The sequence below is a fragment of the Lontra canadensis genome, unplaced genomic scaffold, assembly GCF_010015895.1.
Source record: "Lontra canadensis isolate GAN:19392208 unplaced genomic scaffold, GSC_riverotter_1.0 scaffold144, whole genome shotgun sequence".
Taxonomy (NCBI): Eukaryota; Metazoa; Chordata; class Mammalia; order Carnivora; family Mustelidae; genus Lontra; species Lontra canadensis.
In genome coordinates, this window is record NW_022631138.1 from 95,466 (window position 1) to 117,396 (window position 21,931).

The window sequence follows — 21,931 nt, forward strand, 5'->3', positions numbered from 1 at the left end:
ATAGCCCCTAGAATATTCCCTCATTATCATAGGCAGGACCTAGGTACGTCATGGTGATCAAGTCCTTGAAGTCTGCTACCTGTATTCCCTTGCAGGACCTAATCCTACAAAGCCCCTTCCCACCATGCAAGGACAAGTCTCTGATCATAAGAAATAGAATATAACATCACATATTAGTCAGTCATTCTGTGGGTAATTGTGTGTTCCTCCTACAGATAAATTGGTCTCTGTGCCTTCCTGGTAAGCCCAAAGCTGTGCTATTCTTACCCTAGCTGAACCACATCCCCACCTAACATATTTCTGAGTATTTACTATGTACAGGACACTATGCTAAGTGATTTGGAGGAACGCCAAGATGAATTTAGACTTTGCCCTCAAAAGTTTTAGTCCAGTGGGGAAGGCACACAGGTAAGGACAATTAAGCAAAGGATTAGCTCCTATAAAAGAATGAGAGGTAATATTGAACACTTGAAAGAAAGAAGAGTTATTTCTGATGAGATTTGGGGCAGCCTACATGGAGAAAATAGTATTTGATCTCACCCTTGAACAATAAGTAGTATTTAAATAGATAGAAAAATAGGAAAAGAATATTTTTCTCTTTATGAGGCCAAGAGAACTTGATGAACAAAGGCTTTCCTGAGTCCAAAGGCTGGTGGTCTGGTTTGGATGGAGTGTAGTGTGGAGGTTGTAATGAAAAAAATGGGGCTGGCAAAGTTTCAGCCCCATGTTGGAAAAAAAATAGCATCACTGTGTATTGGTTAGCACTTGATCTGTTCCTAAATTTTGGCAACTGTAGATTTTTGACCAGACTAAGTTATAGTAATTCTAACAATCCTAACAGCCTTTCCTAAATTTCGGGCAATGAGGCGGCTAACCTGGCCCTCCCTTGAGAAGACAGGGCGGCTCGTGCACAGGTGGTGGCTCCGAATCAGGGAGCAGCCTTGGCTTTGGACAAGACATTGCCCAGTAACAGTAACAGACTGAGCTCCTTAACTCCAGTTCCTGCAGACTGCAATTTCTGCCCATCTGCTTTATCCAAAAAGTGCAAGTAATTCTAGGCTATGTGGCTGACAACAGCACACTTCATGTAAACACACACATCCCACGTGCACATCACCATTCTGTGATAGATCCTCCATCAAAGCTTTTCTTCTACTACCTCTTGAGTCTAGAATTTGGAGTTTGGTGTCAGGTCACAGCTACATCAAAACGTTCTGGAGTGGGAGTGATTAACCCTGGTCCTGTACCCTCCTCGCAGAGCCAGAGGAAGAATCCTGCTTTCCAGAAATCTCTCACACCTGAGACCTGCTGCATGCTCCATTTCTGGTCTGATAGAGCACTGAGTTCGTTTTCTTGGAGGCTCCTTCTCCAGATAACCTTTCGGTTTCTAAAACCTTGAAGACTTAGCTGCCTTATTCCCTTGGTAAATCTGGGCTTTAGCGACCCTCTGAAGTGCAAGTGGCGTTTTTTTGTTGTTGTTTTCGTTGCTTGTCCCCCAACGGTGAAGCTCAGAGCTCAGCAGAGGAAGCAGCAGCTCACTTTTGATAAGTAAAGCCATGGTAACAGCACTTGAAGCTGATTCATTATGCAAGTCCTTGGGAAAACAGGCTGGGACATAAGGAACTGACTCTCAAGCTCATTAAGAAATAAGATGTGTGCTTATTAGGCAATGTAAGCGCGCACAGAGGTTTTTAATACCATGTTCTGAGTTGAGAAACCTTTTCTCCCCCTGCCAGAGATCCATCCTTCGAAGAAACCTAATGTAATTCGAACTACGCCAAGCCTGCAAACCCCCACTACCAAGCGGATGCTAGCCACCCCGAATCACACGTCTCTGAGCATTTTGGGGAAAAGAAACTACAGTCATCACAATGGCCTGGATGGTATGTAAGCCCAGGAATTCTGGGGGCTGAGCTCGTAGGCCAGGGCCCCTCTACCCTTGTCCGCTCAGAGCATGTCCTCTGCCCAATCCAAGACGTGTAGCAAACAGGTTCTTCTACCCTCTAATCGAACTGAACGTGCGGTGAGGGGATAAGAGGGAAGGCTGCCGTGTGCCGCACGGCACTTGGCACTTTTGCCAAGTGATACGACCTCACCATCCCCTCAGAAGGGACCTTTTGGCCCACATTCCCTGTGAGGAGGCCTGTTTGGAGAGGAAGTCTGTATTTATCAGGTTGTCTCTGCTGGGTGATAATGTGTTTGCTGGATGCCCGCTCGCTGCTCATTTATGTTTTCTTGAGCAGAAGGGATGATTTCACCTTACGTCTGAGGCAGCCGTGCTCTCTGGGCGGTCTTCGGTGTTCTGTGGATCATTTTGGATTTGGCATCTGTTCCTTACCTCTTTCATCTTATAAGATTTTTTTTTAATTGCTCAAGAGTGCTACAGGTCATGAAGGGAATTGCCTGGGTGATGTCTTAAATACAGAAATAATAATTTGTTTGAAATGGGAAAGCTGAGAAATATCACCTCTTATCCCAAGTACTTCCCTTGGGATTGGGCCACATAATGACTCTTCAGGTGGAATTGAATTATCTTCCCATTTGGACTATAAACACAAGCATAATAAATCATCCAGGCAGTATATATTGTCCATTTCAATAGGCCTAGAATTTGAAGCTGTCTTGGTGGTTTAAATGTTGGCATTTATTTATGAGTAATACTCTCTCCAGGCTTTTCATGTCTTCAGGGCCTCTAAATTCCTTCAGTGACAGTAAATTAGTTATAATGAGGCCCTAGAGCAAGGATGTGAAATGGACCTCCTGGTAATACTTTCCCATGGTTGTTTTCCTTCAGTGACTTTTCATGGTCATAGTGATGTCAAAATGAATAAACAATTGAGGGTGAAGAGTTTAATTTGCATTTATAGGTTATCAGTGTTGTTACAGATATGGCTTTCAAGAATTTAGCTACATAGTAGTCTTGCAGAAATACTTCCTTGCTAAACAAGGACATGACATTGGCCATCCTTGCCACAATACAGCCGATATCTAGACAATAGAAGACTAAGGACAGATTGTATCAAAACTTCTAAATTTCTAGACTGGATTTCTTCCCAGCTTTTTCTTGCCCACAGCCTGGGGCTTTTGGATTCAGGCTTAAATGGAATCAGGAATCTTTCTTTTCCATGTCATCACCTCCCTGGTCTCTGGAGGTATGTACTGTCCAACCTCAGGAAACAGAAATAAAGTTCTGGTTCATACATATACACGTACAATACACACGTTAGGGTAAGGTGTGACAAGAGTTGGAAGAGCAGCTCTCTACTATCTTTTTCCACTTGTGCCCTATGGTCACAGTCACTCCAGGCCCCAGTCCTAGCTCCTCATGACAGCTTGCATTGCTCTTTCATCACAGGTACCTGTATCCTTAGAATTTCTAAAAAAGGCCACCTCATGGTGTCCCCTCTCTAGGGCTGTTTGTCCCATTTCCTTCTAAAGATTGTTGCTGCAAGGTCATTGCTTCTCTGCTCTGAACGGGAGGAATGGCCAGGGCGTGCAGTGAATCCCTGGGGTTATGTTAACTGAGACCTTCAAACTTGTTGAGGAAAAGACATCCATCTCATTTTCTGAAGCGACTTAGGGGTTGAAACACCTCTTTGGGGGGGCCTGGGTGGCTCAGGTGGTTGGGTGTCTGTCTGCCTTTGGCTCGGGTCATGATTCCAGGGTCCTGGGATTGATGCCCGTATCAGGCTCCCTGCTCAGCAGGGAGTCTGCTTCTCCCTCTGCCTCTGCCCTTCCCCACCCCCCCCCCATTCTCTCTCTCTCTCAAATAAATAAATTAAAAGAAAGAGAGAGAGAGAGAGAGGGAGGGAGGGTGGGAGGGAGGAAGGAAGGAGGGAAGGAAGAAAAACCTTTTTCTTCACACCCTTCTGTCTTTGCTCTCCCGGCTTGGAAGGCTGATGACATGTTACCTTACCTGTGTTATCTCATTGGACTCACATGACAGAAGGTTCTAGGACGTCAGGGAATTTAACTGCTTTCATAACATTATATTTCTACTGCTTAGCACAGTGCCTGGAACTTAGTAAGTGCTTGATGTTATGAGTCAGCAAAGTAGAAAGCAGAGAAATTACAGCTAATTTAACTTAAGAAGTCAATAGGACAGGTATTGGAGGACAGGAGAGGTGAACAGGAACATGGTGGGGGGCACAGGAAGCGGCCGCCATCCCCAAGGTTGGGGATGAAGTCTTGGGGGTTCTTCCTTTTGCCGGAGGCTCAAGGAGGTGGGAGGAGCGAGAACTGAGGCCCCTGAGGGAAGGCGCTGCTGGCAGTTGCAGCAGGTGTGACGAGGCTGGTTCCGGAGCGAGAGGGAAAGCCGGAACGGAACAAGCATCAGAGGGCCGTGAGGCTGAGGGGAACAGGACAGAGGAAGCGTCTTCACCGTCTTGCCGTGCAGGCTGGCGCCCCCTGCTGGCGCATCAGGGAGCCGTATGGCCAAAGAGCCGTGTGTCTGCAGGGTCCCAGCCCCCGCATCGCCCAGGCTGTTTAGATGGATGGATGTGGGGCTGAGAGACAAATGTGATGGAAACACACATTGCAGAACATGTTCCCACTTCTGTATTCCTGGTGGAGCTTTTCCTTGGGAGAGGGTCTGTTTCTTATTTCCTCGGGATATAGGATCCAGACTAAACATGAGTTTCCAAGGTGAACTCAAAGGACTAGAAAAAAAATATTAGGCTGATAGTGAGTTTTCATGGGATAGTCAATACCGTCATTTACTGGAATTGATGAATACAAATTCATGGAAAAGCCTCGCCCTGTGTGATCCAGTCATAAAATCAATTAGTGTTGCTACTTAATTATCAACGTGTCCGACAGACAAGCACACCAAACAGGATGTTGATGGACAGAACTAATTTAACTGGAAAGAAAATCTGATTGTGCAGAAATACCCAGGTATCTCGGCTTTAGGGCTTCCTGTCCCCTTCTCAGTGGCTCGTCCCCCTGCACTCAGCCTCTACCTCCAGTTGGAGGTTCACAATGATGGGAAAGGAGGCTCTGGATTCCTGTTGGTAGAAAGGATTTTTACCTGACATTTTAAAAAAAAATGATGGACACATTCTTATCATCTTCCTCAAAGTCAGACTTTTGTCAGGTCCTGGCCCCTTCCTGGTGGTTAGGAGTCCTCTGTGTCCCCTGTTAAGTGTAACCCACGGTCCCTGGCCACACATCCCCCTTTGTGATAGCCCTACTGGAACTTAAGCTCCAAAGGTGAAAACAGAGTCTGCATACATAAGAGGCCTCGTTATTTGGGGTCAGTAATGACAGAAAAAATGAAATTTCAAAACAGAGATCTACTTAGTCCCTTCCCAGTCCCCTACACCTCATTCTTTCCTGTCAAGCTATTGGTCCACTGGTGTGCCACATGCTGTCATGTGCCTTCCAAATCCTGTCTCCTTTTCTGACTCACGGATGCTTTGACGATGTTCTTATTGCCAGCAAACCAAGTACCTACCGCATTTGACCCATTTGGTTGACTCTGTGTGTCTGTGGATAGCAAAGGCCCTGAGGTCAATGGGGATAGGAGAGCAATTACTGAAAGGTCTTTCCGTGTCTGAGAGCCCAAAAGAGAGGGCAGCAGGGGAAATTGAATTTATCTGTGCCATGGGGGAAAAAAGTGCCTCCCAGTGTTTGGAATCAGGTGGGATAAACTGCCAACTTCTCTGATTACTTCCTGTGCGGTCTTGGGTGAATCACTTAATTTCTTTAAACCTGTTTTCTCCTCTGTAAAGTACAAATTTCATTTGCCTTAATGGAGTAGTGATAATGGTTAAAAATATTTCACCTACTTTAGACCACTTGATCTCCGAAACTCCCTATGAGGTAGGTGTTACAACCTGCCTTTTAATAGTGAAAAAACCCAAGCCCAAAGAGGTTAAGGGATTTGCTTACAGCCATTCTTCTAACTAACAGCAGAGATGAGATTTCAGCTCCCATCCAGGGTTGTTTCCAACAGGTGAATAAGGACCCAGATTTGTGTGCTGAGTGCAGTAAGTACCTGGGAGACATTTATGTTTTCTGTGTATTGGAGATGAGTGTGTGTTTGGAAATACAGAGAGGAACATAGCAGGTATTTTTCTGTGCTTAGCCTGTGAGTTGTAAGCCAGCGTTGTCTGATTAAAGCTTTCCTTCCATTTCCTGCCTCTCTGAAGCTCTTCTGTCCATAGCACACCCCCTACTTTTTCTGGAATGGAGAGCATAAGAACTTTATTAGTGTCGGAGAAAGAGGAGGAAAAAAGAAATAAGAGAAGATTCACAGAACCACCTAAAGGTGAAACATGTTTAAGTTAAATTATATGGTACCCAGCATCGACTCTGATTCATGGTAGATATTCATTAAGTGAAAAGAGTCTGTTGCCTCCCACCCTTTATTTATTTATTTTTTTAAAAGATTTTATTTATTTATTTGACAGACAGAAATCACAAGTAGGCAGAGAGGTAGGTGGGGGTGGTGAGCGGGCTCCCCACTGAGCAGAAAGCCCGATGCGGAAGCTCGATCCCAGGACTCTGGGATCATGACCTGAACCAAAAGCAGAGGCTTTAACCCACTGAGCCACCCAGGAACCCAGGCACCCCTGCCTCCACCCTTTAAAGGAGCTATTACTAAAGTTTTATTTTGAAAATTGTTAAGATATCAACCAAAGTTTTTGTAGTCATATGTGGACTGTATGTAAATAAAATGTCAACACTTTTCTTATAACCACATTTATTTTTTTACCTAAAAATATGATTTTCAAAAAATGACTCATGGGTTTGCTTGAAAGTAAATGGGTATGTTCCAAAGCATTTTTGCACATTAAAAGGGCCTAGTATCTGTAAAGAGAAATTGCCTTCAATTAAGTTATTTGAAGTTATTTCCTGAAGACAGAAAATTAGTTTGATAAAGAGGGCTCCTGCAATCAGAGACCCTACCAGAGAGGGGAGGGAACTTCATCATCCTGGGACAGTGGCATCTTTTTCAGAGGGAAGGCTGAGTCAGAAGAAGTCTGGGGAGGAGAGGGGCGGATGGGCTGTTCGGGCATCTCTCATCCCCTCCTGACCCCTTAAGATAATGCCCTGGTCCTCCCTGCCCATTAGCACATCTTCCTTTCCACAGCCCAGGTGCCCAGGGACAGGTTGATCACCTGCTATGTCTCTGTCTTTATCAGAGGGGACCCTGGAGAGCAACTTCTGTTTTGTAGTCATACGACCGAGGAGACATCAATTGGAGGTGTGCCCTTTCCATATTTTTCTGAGATGATAAGGTTTTTGTCCCAGGGGTACTACTGAAGCAGGACTCAGTGTCAGGAAAACCCGATCAACTGGCTCAGGAAAAAGGTGAGTTTTCAGTGGGACAGAGTCAGGACACCTGAGCCAAGGAAATTGATGAATTGTACAATAAACTCCTTTTTAATCTGCTTTCTTCTGGCTTATTTCCCCTGGGGAGTGTGAATACACTGTAGATCTAAATTTTTTTCCTTATTTGTTTTCCACATTGAGTAATATCATTTTTCTGAGTCCCCTTTGAAGAGGGTATCCAGTGTGGATGCCTTTAAGTACAATATTATGATCTGGGGTGTGAAGACTGTCCTTTGGATGACTTGTTTCTGAATCAGTGATTCAAGAGCTCCAACTGTTCGCCTCCCAACTCTGAGAAATGGGTGGTGATGAGGTCCATTGTACCAGTGAGAGAGTTCTGGGAATGCATCTGCTGTCTTCACAAATCCCAGTAAAAATAGACCGCCAGCAACAGCTGATGGCATTCCTAGGCATGCTTGGGCCCAGGCCGCCTTCTGTCAACATTTTTATATCCTTTCAAAAAACTACAGTTTTTTGTTTTATTTTTTAATCTTCCAAAATATTGTTGGTGGAAGAACATTGAGTGCCCCTGGACTCTCCTCTGATCTCCTTGTCTCAAGATGTAATGTTACAACCTGGTTTCATAGAAAAAGTGACTTTGAATTTTTTTTTTCCAGTATTTTCTAATGGATCATTATGGCCCCAGGGTTTATTGAATGTGAAGTAATTACTAGTAAATACTAGTACCTAGTATATCTAGAGTTTCAGGACTTCAATAAGCATTATGTGAGGGCAGCGGATGTTTGCTCATACTGTGAAGCCACAAGGGTGGTGTTGTAGAGAAAAACAGACCCAAATGCATTAGGCATGAGTAATTAACAACTGGTGTTCTGGAATATTCTGGAAGGATGCCATATGGGCCACCCTTGGGACCATTCCTGGGCTTACTAACATCAGTTGCTCCCAGAGAATACTTTTATCCTGTTCCTGAGGGATACAGTACTGTGTGAACCTGGAAGAGGTCTAGACGTGACACCCTCTGAGCCATAGAAGCATGACAGAAGTCCATGGTAGTTGCTCAAGGGTCCCCCTCAATAAAGGGTCTTTGTTTGCCTGCAAGGAACATTAGAGAAAACATTTTTAACCAACCTCTCCCAGTGTATTCCCATTCTCACTGATGGGTGGAAGGTGAATCTCTGAGAAAGAAAATGAACCTCTAACTTGAGAGCAAGGTCCCAGGTTTTTTATGGGGAAGAGTAGATGCTTGGGAAAAGAGAGCGAGGAAGACAGCAGAGGAAGGAGATTCAGTCCCTGAGAAACAACTCTTCCATAGAAGTGTGACCCATCCTTCCAAAGAGCTGGCACATATGTCTGAGAAAGCCCTTGAGACATCAGTATTAGACCTTGATGCCCCAGGGGAGGTCAAGACCAACTCCAGAAACCACCTGATTTAGGTTTCCTTCTGAGCAGTCTTTTTGGGTCCTGGTGTGGAAGTGAGAAGTATTCTGAATATGGAGGCCCCCCAGGGCAGTGGAAATGGAAAGATTTGTCACAGTCTAGTTGATTCGGCGACCCCCCACTGGGTTCATTTTAAGCTTCCCAACCTTGCTCATTATTATTTTCTTTTCCTGTTTCCTGTTTTTCCTTCCAGATGACTGAGTACTCTTTAAGCTCAGAAAACATCTGAGTTATAATCTATGCATTTTCCTCCCTCAACCAAATATTTATTTTTATCAACAATTATTTACATATAAATGAATGCAAAAAGTAATTAATGTAAAACTGAGGAGCAAGCTTGAAGGCAACTTTGTTAAATGGAGGTGCCTGAAGAGGATAATCTGAGAAGACTGTTTCCATGACAGTCTGATTGCAGCTTCCCTGAGCGCCTCCGGGAGCCCCTCCCCAGGGCAGCCAGGGAGCAAGGCCGAGAGTGAGTCCTGGGGAAACAGGGTTGACCACATTCAAGGCATCTGGAATCAGTCCACAGAAGAAAGGATCAAGATATTGGACATTGGGGGCGCCTGAGTGGCTCAGTGGGTTAAAGCCTCTGCTTTCGGCTCAGGTCATGATCCCAAGGTTCTGGCATCAAGCCCCACATCGGGCTCTCTGCTCAGCATGGAGCCTGCATCCCCCTCTCTCTCTCTCTGTCAGCCTCTCTGCCTACTTGTGATCTCTGTCTGTCAAATAAATAAATAAAATCTAAAAAAAAAAAAGATTCAAACAGTTAAAAAAAAAAAAGATATTGGACATTGGACCTCTTGTGCTGGTCCTCCAATTTTCTTTCTTCTCTCCACTTCTCTTCCTCCGTGTTTCTTTCTTTCTCTCTCTCTTTTGCTCTCTTTTCTGGGAGAGGTTCAATTTTATATTCCAACCAGATTTGTCTATTTCTCCCTTTATTCTGTCAATTTTTGCCTCAGTATTTTGAAATTCTGTTATTGGTGATATATGTAATCAGAACTTTTATGTCTTTTTTACCTTTTTATCACTGTGAAATAATTCTTTTTAGCTCTGTTAGTACTCCTTATCTTGAAGTCTATTTTGTCTGGTATTAATATGACCACACTATTTTTTAATCCTGTTCTTTTCAGAGTTATTTTTAAATGATTTTTTCTAGGTTTTTTTTTTTTTTAAGATTTTATTTATTTATTAGACAGAGAGAGAGAGAGATCACAAGTAGGCAGAGAGGCAGGCAGAAAGAGAGGGGGAAGTAGGCTCCCTCCTTGAGCAGAGAGCCAGATGCAGGACTCAATTCCAGGACCTGAGATCATGACCTGAGCCGAAGGCAGAGGCTTAACCCACTGAGCTACCCAGGCGCCCCAATTTTTTTTCTAGTTTTATTAAACTTTGAATGATTCTTATGTAGTATCTCTAAAGCCAGCACCTGTTACTCCAGCAGATTTTTAAAAATCCTAAAAAGTTATTTTCTATTATCATTTCTTTTTAAAAACAGCTTTATTGAGGCATAATTGACATTCAACTACATATATTTCTTATATTTAAACAGGATTTTATTTATATATTTATTTATTTTAGAGAGAGAGAGAGCGCACACTTGTGCTCATGAGTAGGGGGAGGGGCAGTGGGAGAGGGAAAGACAGAGAATCTCAAGCAGAATCCCATCTGAGTGCAGAGCCTGACATGGGGCTACATCTCATGATCCTTGATATCATGACCTGAGCCAAAATCACTTAACCGACTGAACCACCCAGGCACCCCTCAACTACACATATTTAAAATATACAACTTGATAAGAATAATGTATGTATGCACCAGGAAACCACAACAATCAATTACCTATCCATTATCCACTTAGTAAACTTATCCATCACCCTCAAAAATATTCTTGTACCCCTTTATAGTCTACCCTCCCACCCATCCCATCTCCCCCACCTCTCTCAGGTGACCACTGATATGCTTTTTGTCACCACAGATTAGTTTACATTTTCTAGAATTTTATATAAATGGACTCATATAGTACATATGCTTTAACAGTTTTAATAACTTTCAGAGATCTTCAAGTTCATTGATTCTTTCTTCTGAAGTTTTGTTTTTTTTTTAAGTAAACTCTATGCCCAATATACAGCTGGAACCCACGACCCCAAGATCACAGGTTGCATGCTCTACTGACTGAGCCAGCCAGGGACCCCTGCCGTACTGAATTTGCTATTAATCCCATCTAACAAATTGTTCATTTCACATTTTGTATTTCTCAGTTTTAGAATTTCCATTTAGTTCTTTTATATTTCTCTTAAAATATACCATCTTGTTACCCTTTTTTAAAAAGATGAGTATCTTTTTAAAAAATTTTTATTTATTTATTTGACAGAGACACAGTGAGAGAAAGAACACAAGCAGGGGGTAGTGGGAGAGGGAGAAGCAGGCTTCCTGCTGAACAAGGAGTCCAATGAGGGACTCGATCTCAGGACCCCAGGATCATGACCTGAGCCAAAGGCAGACGCTGAATGACTGAGCCACCCAGGCGCCCCTGGATTCATCTTTTTTTATAGATTCTTTAACAAACTTATAGTGAATATTTTAAATCCATATCTGCTAATTCTAACATCTGAATCATCCGTTAGTCATTTTCTGCTGAGTTTTTTCTCTGGATGGTTTGCTCAATCTGTTAAAATTTTTTTTTTTTTAAAAGTAGGGCTTAAACTCACAACCCTGAGATCAAGACCTGAGCTGAGATTGAGAGTCAGACACCTACCCCACTGAGCCACCAGGCACCCCTCAGTCTGTTAATTTTTAATGAATACTGGTCAGTATGGATGATAAGTTGTAGAGACTCTGGATTTTGCTATTTTCCTTTGCAGGGCATTGTGTTTTATGCTAGCAAGCCATTAAATTGGCGGGTCACCTTGATTCTGGGGAGGCTTGTTTTAAAGCTTTAATAGGTCTGGTTTATTTCAGGTCTGTTCTTTGTCCCATGAGATTTCAGTGGAAAGACGAAGTTGTTTGCCCAATTCCTCCTACTTGGCAGAACTTAAACTCCAAATTTTGTCTTGCCAGCAGTAGACAGCTGCTGAGGTTGCTCCTCAGCCATTTTTAGCTTTTCAGCTGTTGTTTCCCACTGGGCTCCTTGGAGTCCCACCTCATGAATGCATAGTTCCAGAATCAGCCCGTGATTTGAGGGGAATGTATGTATACATTTGGCGGCTTCCCTTTCCCTGTCCTCTTTCTTCCCAGGATCTCCTCCTGTATTCCCAGCTACACTGGAAGCCTCAGACTCTGGACTCTCCCTGATTCCTCCGCGCAGTTAGACTGCAGTTTTCTGCTTGAGCCATATTCCTTTTGGACTGCGTGGAAGTGTCCTCAAAGAAAAAGCCAGTTAGGGGTGGATCTCATCGAATCTCACCTTTTTTTCAAGGATCATAGCCTCTCCGTTTTTTGCCTGATTTCTGGTTGCTCTCCAGAACCTTCCAACAGTTGTTTTTTGTTTTTTGTTTTTTTTATTTTATCCAGAGTATATTACTACTATTGGCTGGAGGGTTAGTCCGATATAAATTAGCCCACCATTATAGAATATAGAACTCTTCAATCTTTCTATAAGCTCTCTGTCAACTCCCCTCAGTTCTCTCAATTAAAAAAAAATTGGGGTGCCTGGGTGGCTCAGTGGGTTAAAGCCTCTGCCTTTGGCTCGGGTCATAATTCCAGGGTCCTGGGATCGAGCCCCACATCAGGCTCTCTGCTCGGCAGGAAGCCTATTTCCTCCTCTCTCTCTCTTTCTCTCTGCCTGCCTCTCTGCCTACTTGTGGTCTCTGTCTGTCAAATAAATAAAATCTTTTTTAAAATTAAGTTTATTTTTATTTATTTACTTACATAATCTACATCCATCATGGGGCCTTGAACTCCTGACCCTGCAATTGAGAGTCATATGCTCCTCCAATTGAGCCAACCAAATGCCCCTCAATTTTTTTTTTAATGGCATACTGTTTGTGTTTTATGGATACTCTATCTTTTCTTAACTCCCCTGAAGATATTTAATGATAGTGTTTTCTGTTTTTTAAATTCTCTTCTCTATGATGGTCTATTTCCTCCAGTTTTAATTCTTCTCTTTGTTCTTTGCTTTGTCTCTGACATTTATGTTGGAGGTTTTTCCCTGATGACCTGTGGTCGTCTACTGATGTTTAAGAGTAGGAGATGAAAATTAGATTGAAAGCTCTGTGCCCGGCTCGTGGGTGGAGCCTGTAGTGCACTTCATGGTATGGTGCTCAGGCTGGGCTCTTTGTTGCACTGCCCAAGTCCCACTCTTTCCAGGTCTGCTGTCATGGCCTGGCCACATTTCCCAGAGAAGATTCTTACCATCTATCGTCTTCTGTTCAGGATGCTATAACAAAATGCTGCAAATGGACCACCTGTTTTCAGATTTTATTTACTTATTTCACAGAGAAAGAGAGAGCGTGCACACAAGCAGGGGGAGCAGCAGAGGGAGAGGGAGAAGGAGGCTCCCCACTGAGCAGGGAGCCCGATGTAGGGCTCGATCCCAGGACCCTGTGATCATGACCTGAGCCAAAGGCAGAAGCTTAACCCACTGAGCCACCCAGGCACCCCCAGATGGATTACTTGTAAACAACAGAGATTTATTTCTCATAGTTTAGGCCCTGGAAAGTTCAAGATCAGGGAGCTGGCATAGTTGGGTTCTGATGAAAGCCCTCTTCCAGGTTTCAGACTGCTGACTTCTCTCTGTGTCCTCACATGATGGAAGGGGCTAGGGAACTCTGTGGGGTCTCTTTACACCCTTATGACCTAAGCACTTCCCAAAGGTCTTCCCTCCCAATGCCATCACCTTGGGCATTAGGATTTCAAGATAGGAATTTTGTGAGGGTACAAGCCCTAGACCATAGAAAGTCCCTTCCCCCAGAGTTTAAGGTTTAGCGGCGTGCTTCCTGGAGCTAAATGGGAAGAACACTGAAGGTCTCACTACACATGAGGCATCTGTTCACTTGGTTCCTCAATTTTGGAGTAGCCAGCCCTGCCGTCAGTGTGCTTGTTGCCTGGTGTCCCCTGTGAGTGGGACCCTCTTTGGGATCCTCTTCAGAGGACACACACTCAGACTTGTGGCAAGCACGTAATTGCCTGGAAGTGTGGAGTCGGGGGAGGGCTTCTAAGGGTCTGCCTGTTTCTCAAACGGCTCAACAACTCATCTGCATCCTTCAGTCTCCCTTCCTCACCGCCAGTAGTCTCTGGTGTTAATTCCTGAACCATCTGAGGACCCTTTGTGCAGATTGGATTCTCGGCTTTCCTCACTCCTAGCTTCAGGTCTGGCTTTCTCGAGTGCATAGTCTCTTGTCACTCAGGCGTCTGCTTTCCAGCCTCCAAAATTCTGATGGTGGTTTCTCCTCTGGGTTGCAGAAGGGAGGGAATTGAACTCAGAATCCAGCAGCTGGATTCAAGAAGGCAGCTTTCGTTGAGCTGGTTAGTTAGAGTGCGGAATCTCTAAGTCCATGGACGTGAAGTACTTCCGAATAGTGAAACCCAGAGGAAATTTTTGTAAGAAAACTAGTGCTTTTGAATCAGGGTTAGTATAGACAAAAGTAGCAAATGGAGATGAATACTTTTGAGAATTTACAAGCAAAAAGGAGAAATGGCATGGGCTACATCATCTAGGAAGGAGACCTGAGAAAGGGTGCTCTTTGCCTCCAGGGGTTCTCTGCTGTGCTGGGTCCTCTGCATTGGGCCCTGCATGTGGCACTTGTTCCTTGCTTCAAGGAAATGCAGTGGGGATGAGAAAGCTCCGAGCGGGGGGCAGTGCAGTGATAGCCTGACAAGGGCAGGTGGGAAGCATTGGGATTCTTCAGCCGGGAAGGCAGGCAGGTGACCTATCCCAACTTAAAACCACGGCCAGTGTGAAGAAGGCTGGTGTCAACCTGGATGCTAGAGGGTTGCTTTTGAAACATAAGCAGGTAGGTTTAGCCAAAATAAAAGGAAGCACAATTTACTGAAACAGATCAGAAACTTGGGAAATGATTACAAGTGGCTGTTCTTGCAGATGGCTTAATTCCACAGGGGCTGGACAAAAACAGAGCATACCCCCAACCCCCACAAAAAGAAAAAAGAGAGAGAGAGAGCCTTCTAAGAAATCCTGGAGGTTCTGACCCATACATAACCCTCCACTTAGACACTGATGAGGACAGTATGCTCTTACTGGGATGGATGGAAAATGGGGCAGCTTGGGGTAATAGGGAAATCTCGTCCTGAATTAAGAAGATTGGGGTCCAAATCCTCAACTTATTCACTGTGTGACCTTGAGCAAGTTCCTAACCTTTCTGGTGCTCACAAGGTTCCTGTGAAAATCGTTAAATAATGTAGTTACATAACCCACAGTAGGTTCAATGAAACAAAGGTTAGCCTGACTCCAAAACTGAATTATCTGGGTTTTTATTTAGCACGTATTTGCTGAGCCCTATCAAATACCAGGCTCTGTACATATATCTCCCCTATTCTAGAAAGGCTCATGAAGTGAAGGCCCAGCTCTGTTCCATCCTGCAGACCTTCCTCAGGATGGCGGGAGGCTGTGAAGGTGAGCACCCCTGCGTCCTCTCCTGGTTGCAGAGTGTGATGACATTGTCTCCGAGCACTCCCTTGGCTGGGGCACCTGGTCCCATCTCAGCAAACAACCCCCACTTCCCTCCTAGCCACTTCCCCAATAACCAAACAAAAGGTTTCACAACCTAGTGGGTAACACCAGATGGTACTGATACGCTTTGCAGGCACTTCTGCTTTTCATTTATTTATTTCTATCGAGAATCTCTAGATAACAAACTCTGGGAAGGAGAGTTGAAGGATTTGGGGGGAGGTGGAGGGGGTGGGAATGAGGGCCACTGTGACACAGTGTGGGGTCGAGATTCATTCCCCTCCTACAGGAAAAGGTGTTCCTAACCTCTGAGTGCCCACATTACTGTGATTAATCATGGTTACCTCAGATCACGTTGTGTCTCCTCCGGGCTAACTGTGCCCCCTGTTCCTTAGTATCTGGTCAGGGACGGCCTGTGATGTAGGTTTGATAAGCGTACCAGCACCTGCCTGGTGTGCTGTACGCCTTGGCTATAACCACCACACCTGCCTATCCCAAACCCAGCTTTCAACATACTTCAATGTCATTCATGTAATTTCTTGGCCTCCATTAGACCTCCCTTTGGTCCAACCTCAAACTACCCTGTGAGCTTTTATTTGAATTAATGCCTGACTGCCTTTCCTTGATGTTTGTGACGTTATGGGTGGGAGGGCTGACTCTGGTCCTGGATCTCACCTTGCCTCCCCTGGCAGAACTGCTTTAACTTTGACCCCATTTCTTTCCTTCTCCAGAACTCACATGCTGCGTGTCGGACTGAGCTAACCCTATTTCATACTATAAGCCAAGACTTGCTACACTGTCCTGCTGATGTTCGCAGCCGTGCCTGGGAAGGAGGCAGCCCCATTTCCAGCACATTTCAGTGGGAGACCTACACATGTGCCCCCTGGAGACTCGGTGGGGCAGGGGAAGAAACTGTGGGAGTGCACGTCCCCAAAGCCGCGTCTCCATGTGTGAATCAGTGTCACCTCGCTTTCCTCTCAGAGACTTCACTGTCCCATAGCAGGACCTGCCTGAAAATGGAGGGGACAAGGGGGCCCTCAGTCTCCTCCTTCTCCAGCACTCCGTTCCCAGGCACCGCGGCTCCTCGGGCAGCGGAGCGCCTAAGAGCTCAGAGCTGCTGCTGCCCTGCATGTGTCAGCTCAGCCCTATTGTCAGCGCCATGATGGTCTACGGGAGGGACATGGCCGCTTTCTGGATGGATTTTTCTGAAGAAAAGTGCCAGCGTTTATGGAGTTCATGATATTCTCCTCTCCTTACCATTACTGTCACTTCGCTTTTTCTCAATAGGCTTCATCTTCATTTTTTTTTTTAAATGGGGAAGTTTTGCTATCACCCCTCTGTCCTATATTTGGCTTCCCCTCCTCTACCCTTCCTAGGTACAGAATTACGAGATTCTGACAAAAAAAATAAGAAAATCTTCTTCGGTAAGCCTGTGGACTCTTCATATCATCTGTATTTTATTGTTGGAGAGGCTGGTGTTCTACTAGGTGCTGCCTGGTCCCAGACAGCCCAAGCAAAAGCAGGTGTTGAAACCGAGCTGAGTGTATATCACTGTGACAAGCCATTCGCATACTGCCCTGTTCCCCGACAGCCAAGCCAGCCGCCGAGCAACCGCCACCAGGTTAGTCCTTCAACGAGTCACAAATCACCCAGGTTTATTTTAAGCAGATGAAATCTGTTTGGCCTCGGAGGGTGAAATGAGAGACGTGTGTTTGCAGGTGAGTGTGTATATCTGACACCACGAGCCCCCCACCCTTCTAGCCCAGACATTCTGTGAACACACGTGCCTAGGCCCCGGGAGATGTGCCTGTGACCCAGTTTTCACTGGCTTTGGGCGTTTCCTGTCTGCCCTCAGCACCAGCCCTTGCTGGCCCCACAGGCTGGCCATTCTGCAGCTCTGTGCACACAGCTTCAGGCGTGTGAATAACTTAGTGCCCCCACAACTCCCCTGAGCTGATGGGAGCCTGGCCACTCCCTTGTCCTCCATTTGCAGGGACAGGCTGCAGGGCACAGGCTCACAGCACCGTGAAAGGAAACCCGAGTCTGGCCTTAGAGCTGTCCCTGGGGTCTGTAGCCGATGGCCAAACAGCCAGGTGGTTGCAAGACAGAATGACTACAATTGAGTTGACACTCCCCAGCCCCCCACCTCCTGCCCCCCAGCAGAGTGAGATCTCATTAAAATGACGATGACACTGTAGATGCCCAGATCCTCAGAGGCTGGGTTCAGTTCAGCAAAGAGAACGTGATGGATGATGACTGTCGGCGATGCCCAGAGCTCAAGCTGCCTTCTCCTTCTCCTGTTTTGCAGCTAGCATGGTTTCTCTTCCGAGGCATTGCTTCTCATCTTTGGCTCTTGCAAGGATGACCTGGGGCTATTCTCACCACTGCCAACTCTTGGAGCTGTTCTGAGTCTTGCCCTGTGTTAGAGGTGCCCAGTGAGTAGGGCGGAGGTGACAGGCATCGCCCTTAGGGTTCCCCAGAAAGAAGCCCCTCTGAAAAGACCCGGGGAGAGGAGGCAGCTGGCTCTCTGCATCACACCCCCATGGTGTGTTCTTTCTAAAGAAAGACACGGGAAGGCTGTCTGCATGTCCTGCCCGGGTTTTACTGTCTCACATAGACATAGGAGGTACAGTGGCTCCCTGGCCCTTTCCCGCCCTCTCCTGACCCTGTGAAATGTCACTGTTGATTACAGAAAAGTCCGCTTCCGTGTCCCTGCTGCCAAGCTTCTCCGCCTTTTGGGAGAGGCCCTCCTCACCCAGGCCCAGGAGACTTGGAGATTGAGGCCAACCCCTGTCTGCAGGGAGAACAGGGAGTCCCCTGCCCTAGGTGTAGTTCACACTGAGCTCTGGCAAAAGTGCAGCTTGTTTTGAGCCACATGTACCGAGAAAGCTCTTCCTGCACCTTGTAGTAAGAACTCCTGGTTCTGTAGCCCCGTCCTACAAAGAGCAGGCTCTCCAGCATTCTAACTGAACACTCGAGGGAATAGAGGGACGACACCCAGGAGCCTCTAACATTTGCCTTGGCCGTTCTGAGCGCTTGGTGTGAGAGGGTTTCCCAGCCACCCCCTTCCTGGGGCCACAGTGCCTCCATGGCGTGTGCTGGGGACATGTCACTGGGTGCAGCGCACGTGTGGGGAGGACATGGGGGGTCTGTCTGCACAGCCCACGGCAGCTTTACCCGGAGGCGCTGTGCTGAGCCTGGTCTATGCTCCTTTGGATGAGGACACAGAAGCTCACAAGCCGTCTTCCCACTCTGCCTCACCACCTGCCCACCCCTAGAGATGGTGCAAAAGAGGACAGACTGGTTTTCAGCCCACCTCTCACAGCTCCACTTTGCCCACAGCCAGGTTTCTGTCAGTCAGCATCCAACCAGGGACACACAGCCACTCCAAATATTTAAAACAGGGGTTTTCATCCAGAGAATTATTGAACACAGCAAGAAGAGGCCCAACTCAGGTGGGGAACAACAGTGGGAAGCAGCCACCCCCGGAGGCTGGTAGAGGCCATGTTACCAGAGCGCAGGGATTAGGGCCCCTGGGAGGAACAGGGGACCACACAAGGCCTATCTGGTGGGACCTGGGGCCTCAAGGAGGCATGGAGGCTGCTGGAAACAACCCCCAGGCAGGTGTGGGGAGAAATAGCCTGGCTTCTTCTTTTCTCATGCCCTATAGGTTCTTCAGGTGCTTCTTAGTTCAACCTGGCTGGAAGCCGGCTGAGCTGGGTTCCTGGGACAAGCACGCCCCTGCCACTCAGAGCGGGGGATGGGGGGGGGTGTGTGGAGGTAGAGGAGGGGTCTGAGCGCAGGCAGGCTGCATTGGGCGTGGCCTCGGTCTGCTCTGTGTCATGCCCAGCCTGGCATGTCCGCCCCATGCTATCCTAAGACCCCACTGAGGGGAGATGCAGGCCCCGTGGAGGTTCTGCAGATCACTCACCTAGAGAGGAAAACATCTTTGGGAGGGAGGGGTAAAGCCTTATTCTCAGTAGTCGTCCCTGTTTTCTTTGGGGGGAATGTACCTGTTTAGCAAGCCCTCGCCATTCCCCTCAGGAAAGCCATGTCCCAGTTTTCTGTCCATCCCTCCCCTCCGTTCCTCTGCCCCCAATTTCTGATTTGCCCTGCCAGAGAGCACTAGCCCAGACCATACATCAGCGGTCATGAGTGTTTTCCTGGGATAATTCATTCAGAGCGTGGTATTACTGTGGACTGTCTGTAAGTAGGTACCATCTACTAATCAATTTGTGTTGTGTTTCCAATAAATTTCTGGAGATCATGTCTGGTTTGATGCTGTCCTTTGCTGGGATGGTGGCTCTGCTGTGAGGCGAGGCTCTGTGTGTGCTTGGCCCAGCCCGCAGCAGCAGATGCTCCTCATCTTGGGTTCCCTATCCTCCTGCATAGCTCACAGACCAGCCCGGTGAGGCTGACCTTCCCCAGCCACCCTGAGACTCTCAGACACCTATCCCTAGGGTCTGCATTTTCTTCTGCGGTCTCATCAGCCACATCCTGAGGACATGGGCGTTTCCGGAAGGGAGGTGGCCTTGGACCCTTGTCCCCTCCCCCGGAGGTAGGAGGAGCAGCCCTCCCCCATCCACCACTCTCGCACTGCTGTGCCCAGTGCTGGCCCCCAGGTGAGAGCGAGGCTCCAGAGCAGGTGAAGCGGACCCAGGAGCTGCATGTCACACAGATGGAAGTCCAGCACCTTCTTCTCAGGCCTGTAAGTAGAAGAGAAGGGTCGGAGTTTTTGTAAAGGGAGAGGGAGCCTGATCCCAACGGCGGGCATTCTCCCCTGTTTCCTGAGTGCCCTGAGTGTTGAAACCTGCTTGGTAAAAATGAGTCCGTTGTGTATTTTACTGCTTCACACCTGTTTGTGGTGTAGACTGTGTCCCCAGGGCTGTGCTAGAGCCTGTGTAGCTTCCCTTGGGACCCTTCAGCCCCCGTCTGTGAAGGATGCCTGCTTGGGACCCCTGTTTGCCGGGATTTGTGAGAGATGGTTTTCAAAGAGGTGGGGGTGGGGGGTGCTCACTTGGTTGAGCGTCTGACTCTTGATTTCGGCTCTGGTCATGATCTCACGGTCCTGGGATTGAGCCCCGTGGTGGGCTCTGTGCTGAGCGTGGAGCCTGCCTGAGAGTCTCTCCCTCCCTCTCCCTTGACTTCTCTACCTCCCCACCTGTGTGCTCTCTCTGCCTCTCTCTCTCTCAAAAAAAATTAATAAGAGAAATAAATTAAAATAGGAGAGAGAGATATCAAGTTTCCTTCCAGAGTTTCACTAGAGAAGCAAGACATACACACATACACACACATACACACACATAGGGTCACCAGAGACCAGGAGGCTTGTAATCGACGCGGTTGTCTGTTCTGGCAGGAATTCCGGGATGGAGGGCTCAGGAAGGCAGGACTCGGTCAGGGAAGGTTTTGTAGAAGGAGGGAGACCTCTCAGGATGGAACACAGCAGCCCTCACTGAGAATTTTTTTTTCATCGTCTCAAGTGTGTTCACAATTGCTCACTGAAGCATTTTTATGATGATTGCCTTAAAATCCTTGTTAGACAATTTTCATGTCTGTGACATCGCGATGTTGACAATCTGTTGATTTTCCTTTCAAGCTGAGAATTTGCTGGTTCTTGGTATGTTCGTCGAATGCTTTTGATTGAAGCCTAGACATCTTGAGTATTATCTACGAAACTCTAGATCTTATTTAAACACTCAATTTTAGCAGGCCTTGTGCGGGATTGCTCTGGGACAATCTCATCTACTGCTTAGAGGGGATGCCAGTCTGGGATCCCCACTGTGCTTGCAGGGACACTGTGGAGGGAGAGAGGCTCCTCCTTACAGCTAGGTGTTTCGTTTTCTTTGCTAAGTTTTTTTTTTTTTTAATTGAGAAGTAATTGATATATAATATTGCATTAATTTTAGATGTACAACACAGTCATAGATACATGTACATATCACAAAATGTTCACCACAGTAAGTTTAGTTAATAGCCAACACCACACATGGTTACAAGTTTTTTGTTTTTCCTTATGGGAACTTACTCTCTTAGTAACTTTCAAATATACAAGGCAGTATTTAAGTATAGTCACCAAGCTATAAATAACATCCCCAGGACTTGTTTCTCTTATGACTGGAAGTTTGTACTTTTTGACCAACTTCACCCGTCCTCTCACTCCCTACCTCTCACTGCTGGCTGGCAACGACTAATCTGTTCTCTGTATCTATGAGTTTGGTTGGTTTTGTTGTTGTTTTGTTGTTTGTTTGTTTATTTTGTTTTGTCTTTAGATTCCATATATAAGTGAGATTGTATAGTATTTGTCTTTCTCTAATTTATTTTAGCATAATGCCGTCAAGGTCCATCCGTGTTCTCACAAATAGCAACATTTCCTTCTTGTTGTGGCTGAATAATATTCCTGTAGTATGAGCATGTTTTCTTTTTCTTTTTTTTTTTAAGATTTTATTTATTTATTGGACAGGTAGAGATACCAAGTAGGCAGAGAGGCAGGCGTGGGGAGGGAGAGAGAAAGCAGGCTCCCCGCTGAGCAGAGAGCCCACTGCAGGGCTCAATCCCAGGACCCTGGGATCATGA

The 21,931-nt window shown here is 46.4% G+C and overlaps 1 protein-coding gene across 4 annotated transcripts in view; it reads left to right on the plus strand.

Annotated features, from left to right (window-relative positions):
• Window positions 1-16,588, plus strand: part of LOC116858884 (metastasis-associated protein MTA3) — a 102,793-nt gene extending 86,205 nt beyond the window's left edge. For 2 of the 4 annotated variants that reach the window (XM_032843831.1, XM_032843832.1), the window contains exons 13-14: window positions 1,737-1,883; window positions 7,258-7,367. In XM_032843831.1, coding sequence (XP_032699722.1) covers window positions 1,737-1,883; window positions 7,258-7,352 — 242 coding nt within the window. In that variant the 3' untranslated portion in view covers window positions 7,353-7,367. Of the gene's footprint in view, window positions 1-1,736; window positions 1,884-7,257; window positions 7,368-15,227; window positions 15,302-16,086 lie in introns of those variants that run through there. The other 2 variants (XR_004381037.1, XM_032843833.1) reach the window with 2 other exon arrangements.
• Window positions 16,589-21,931: the final 5,343 nt, after the last annotated feature.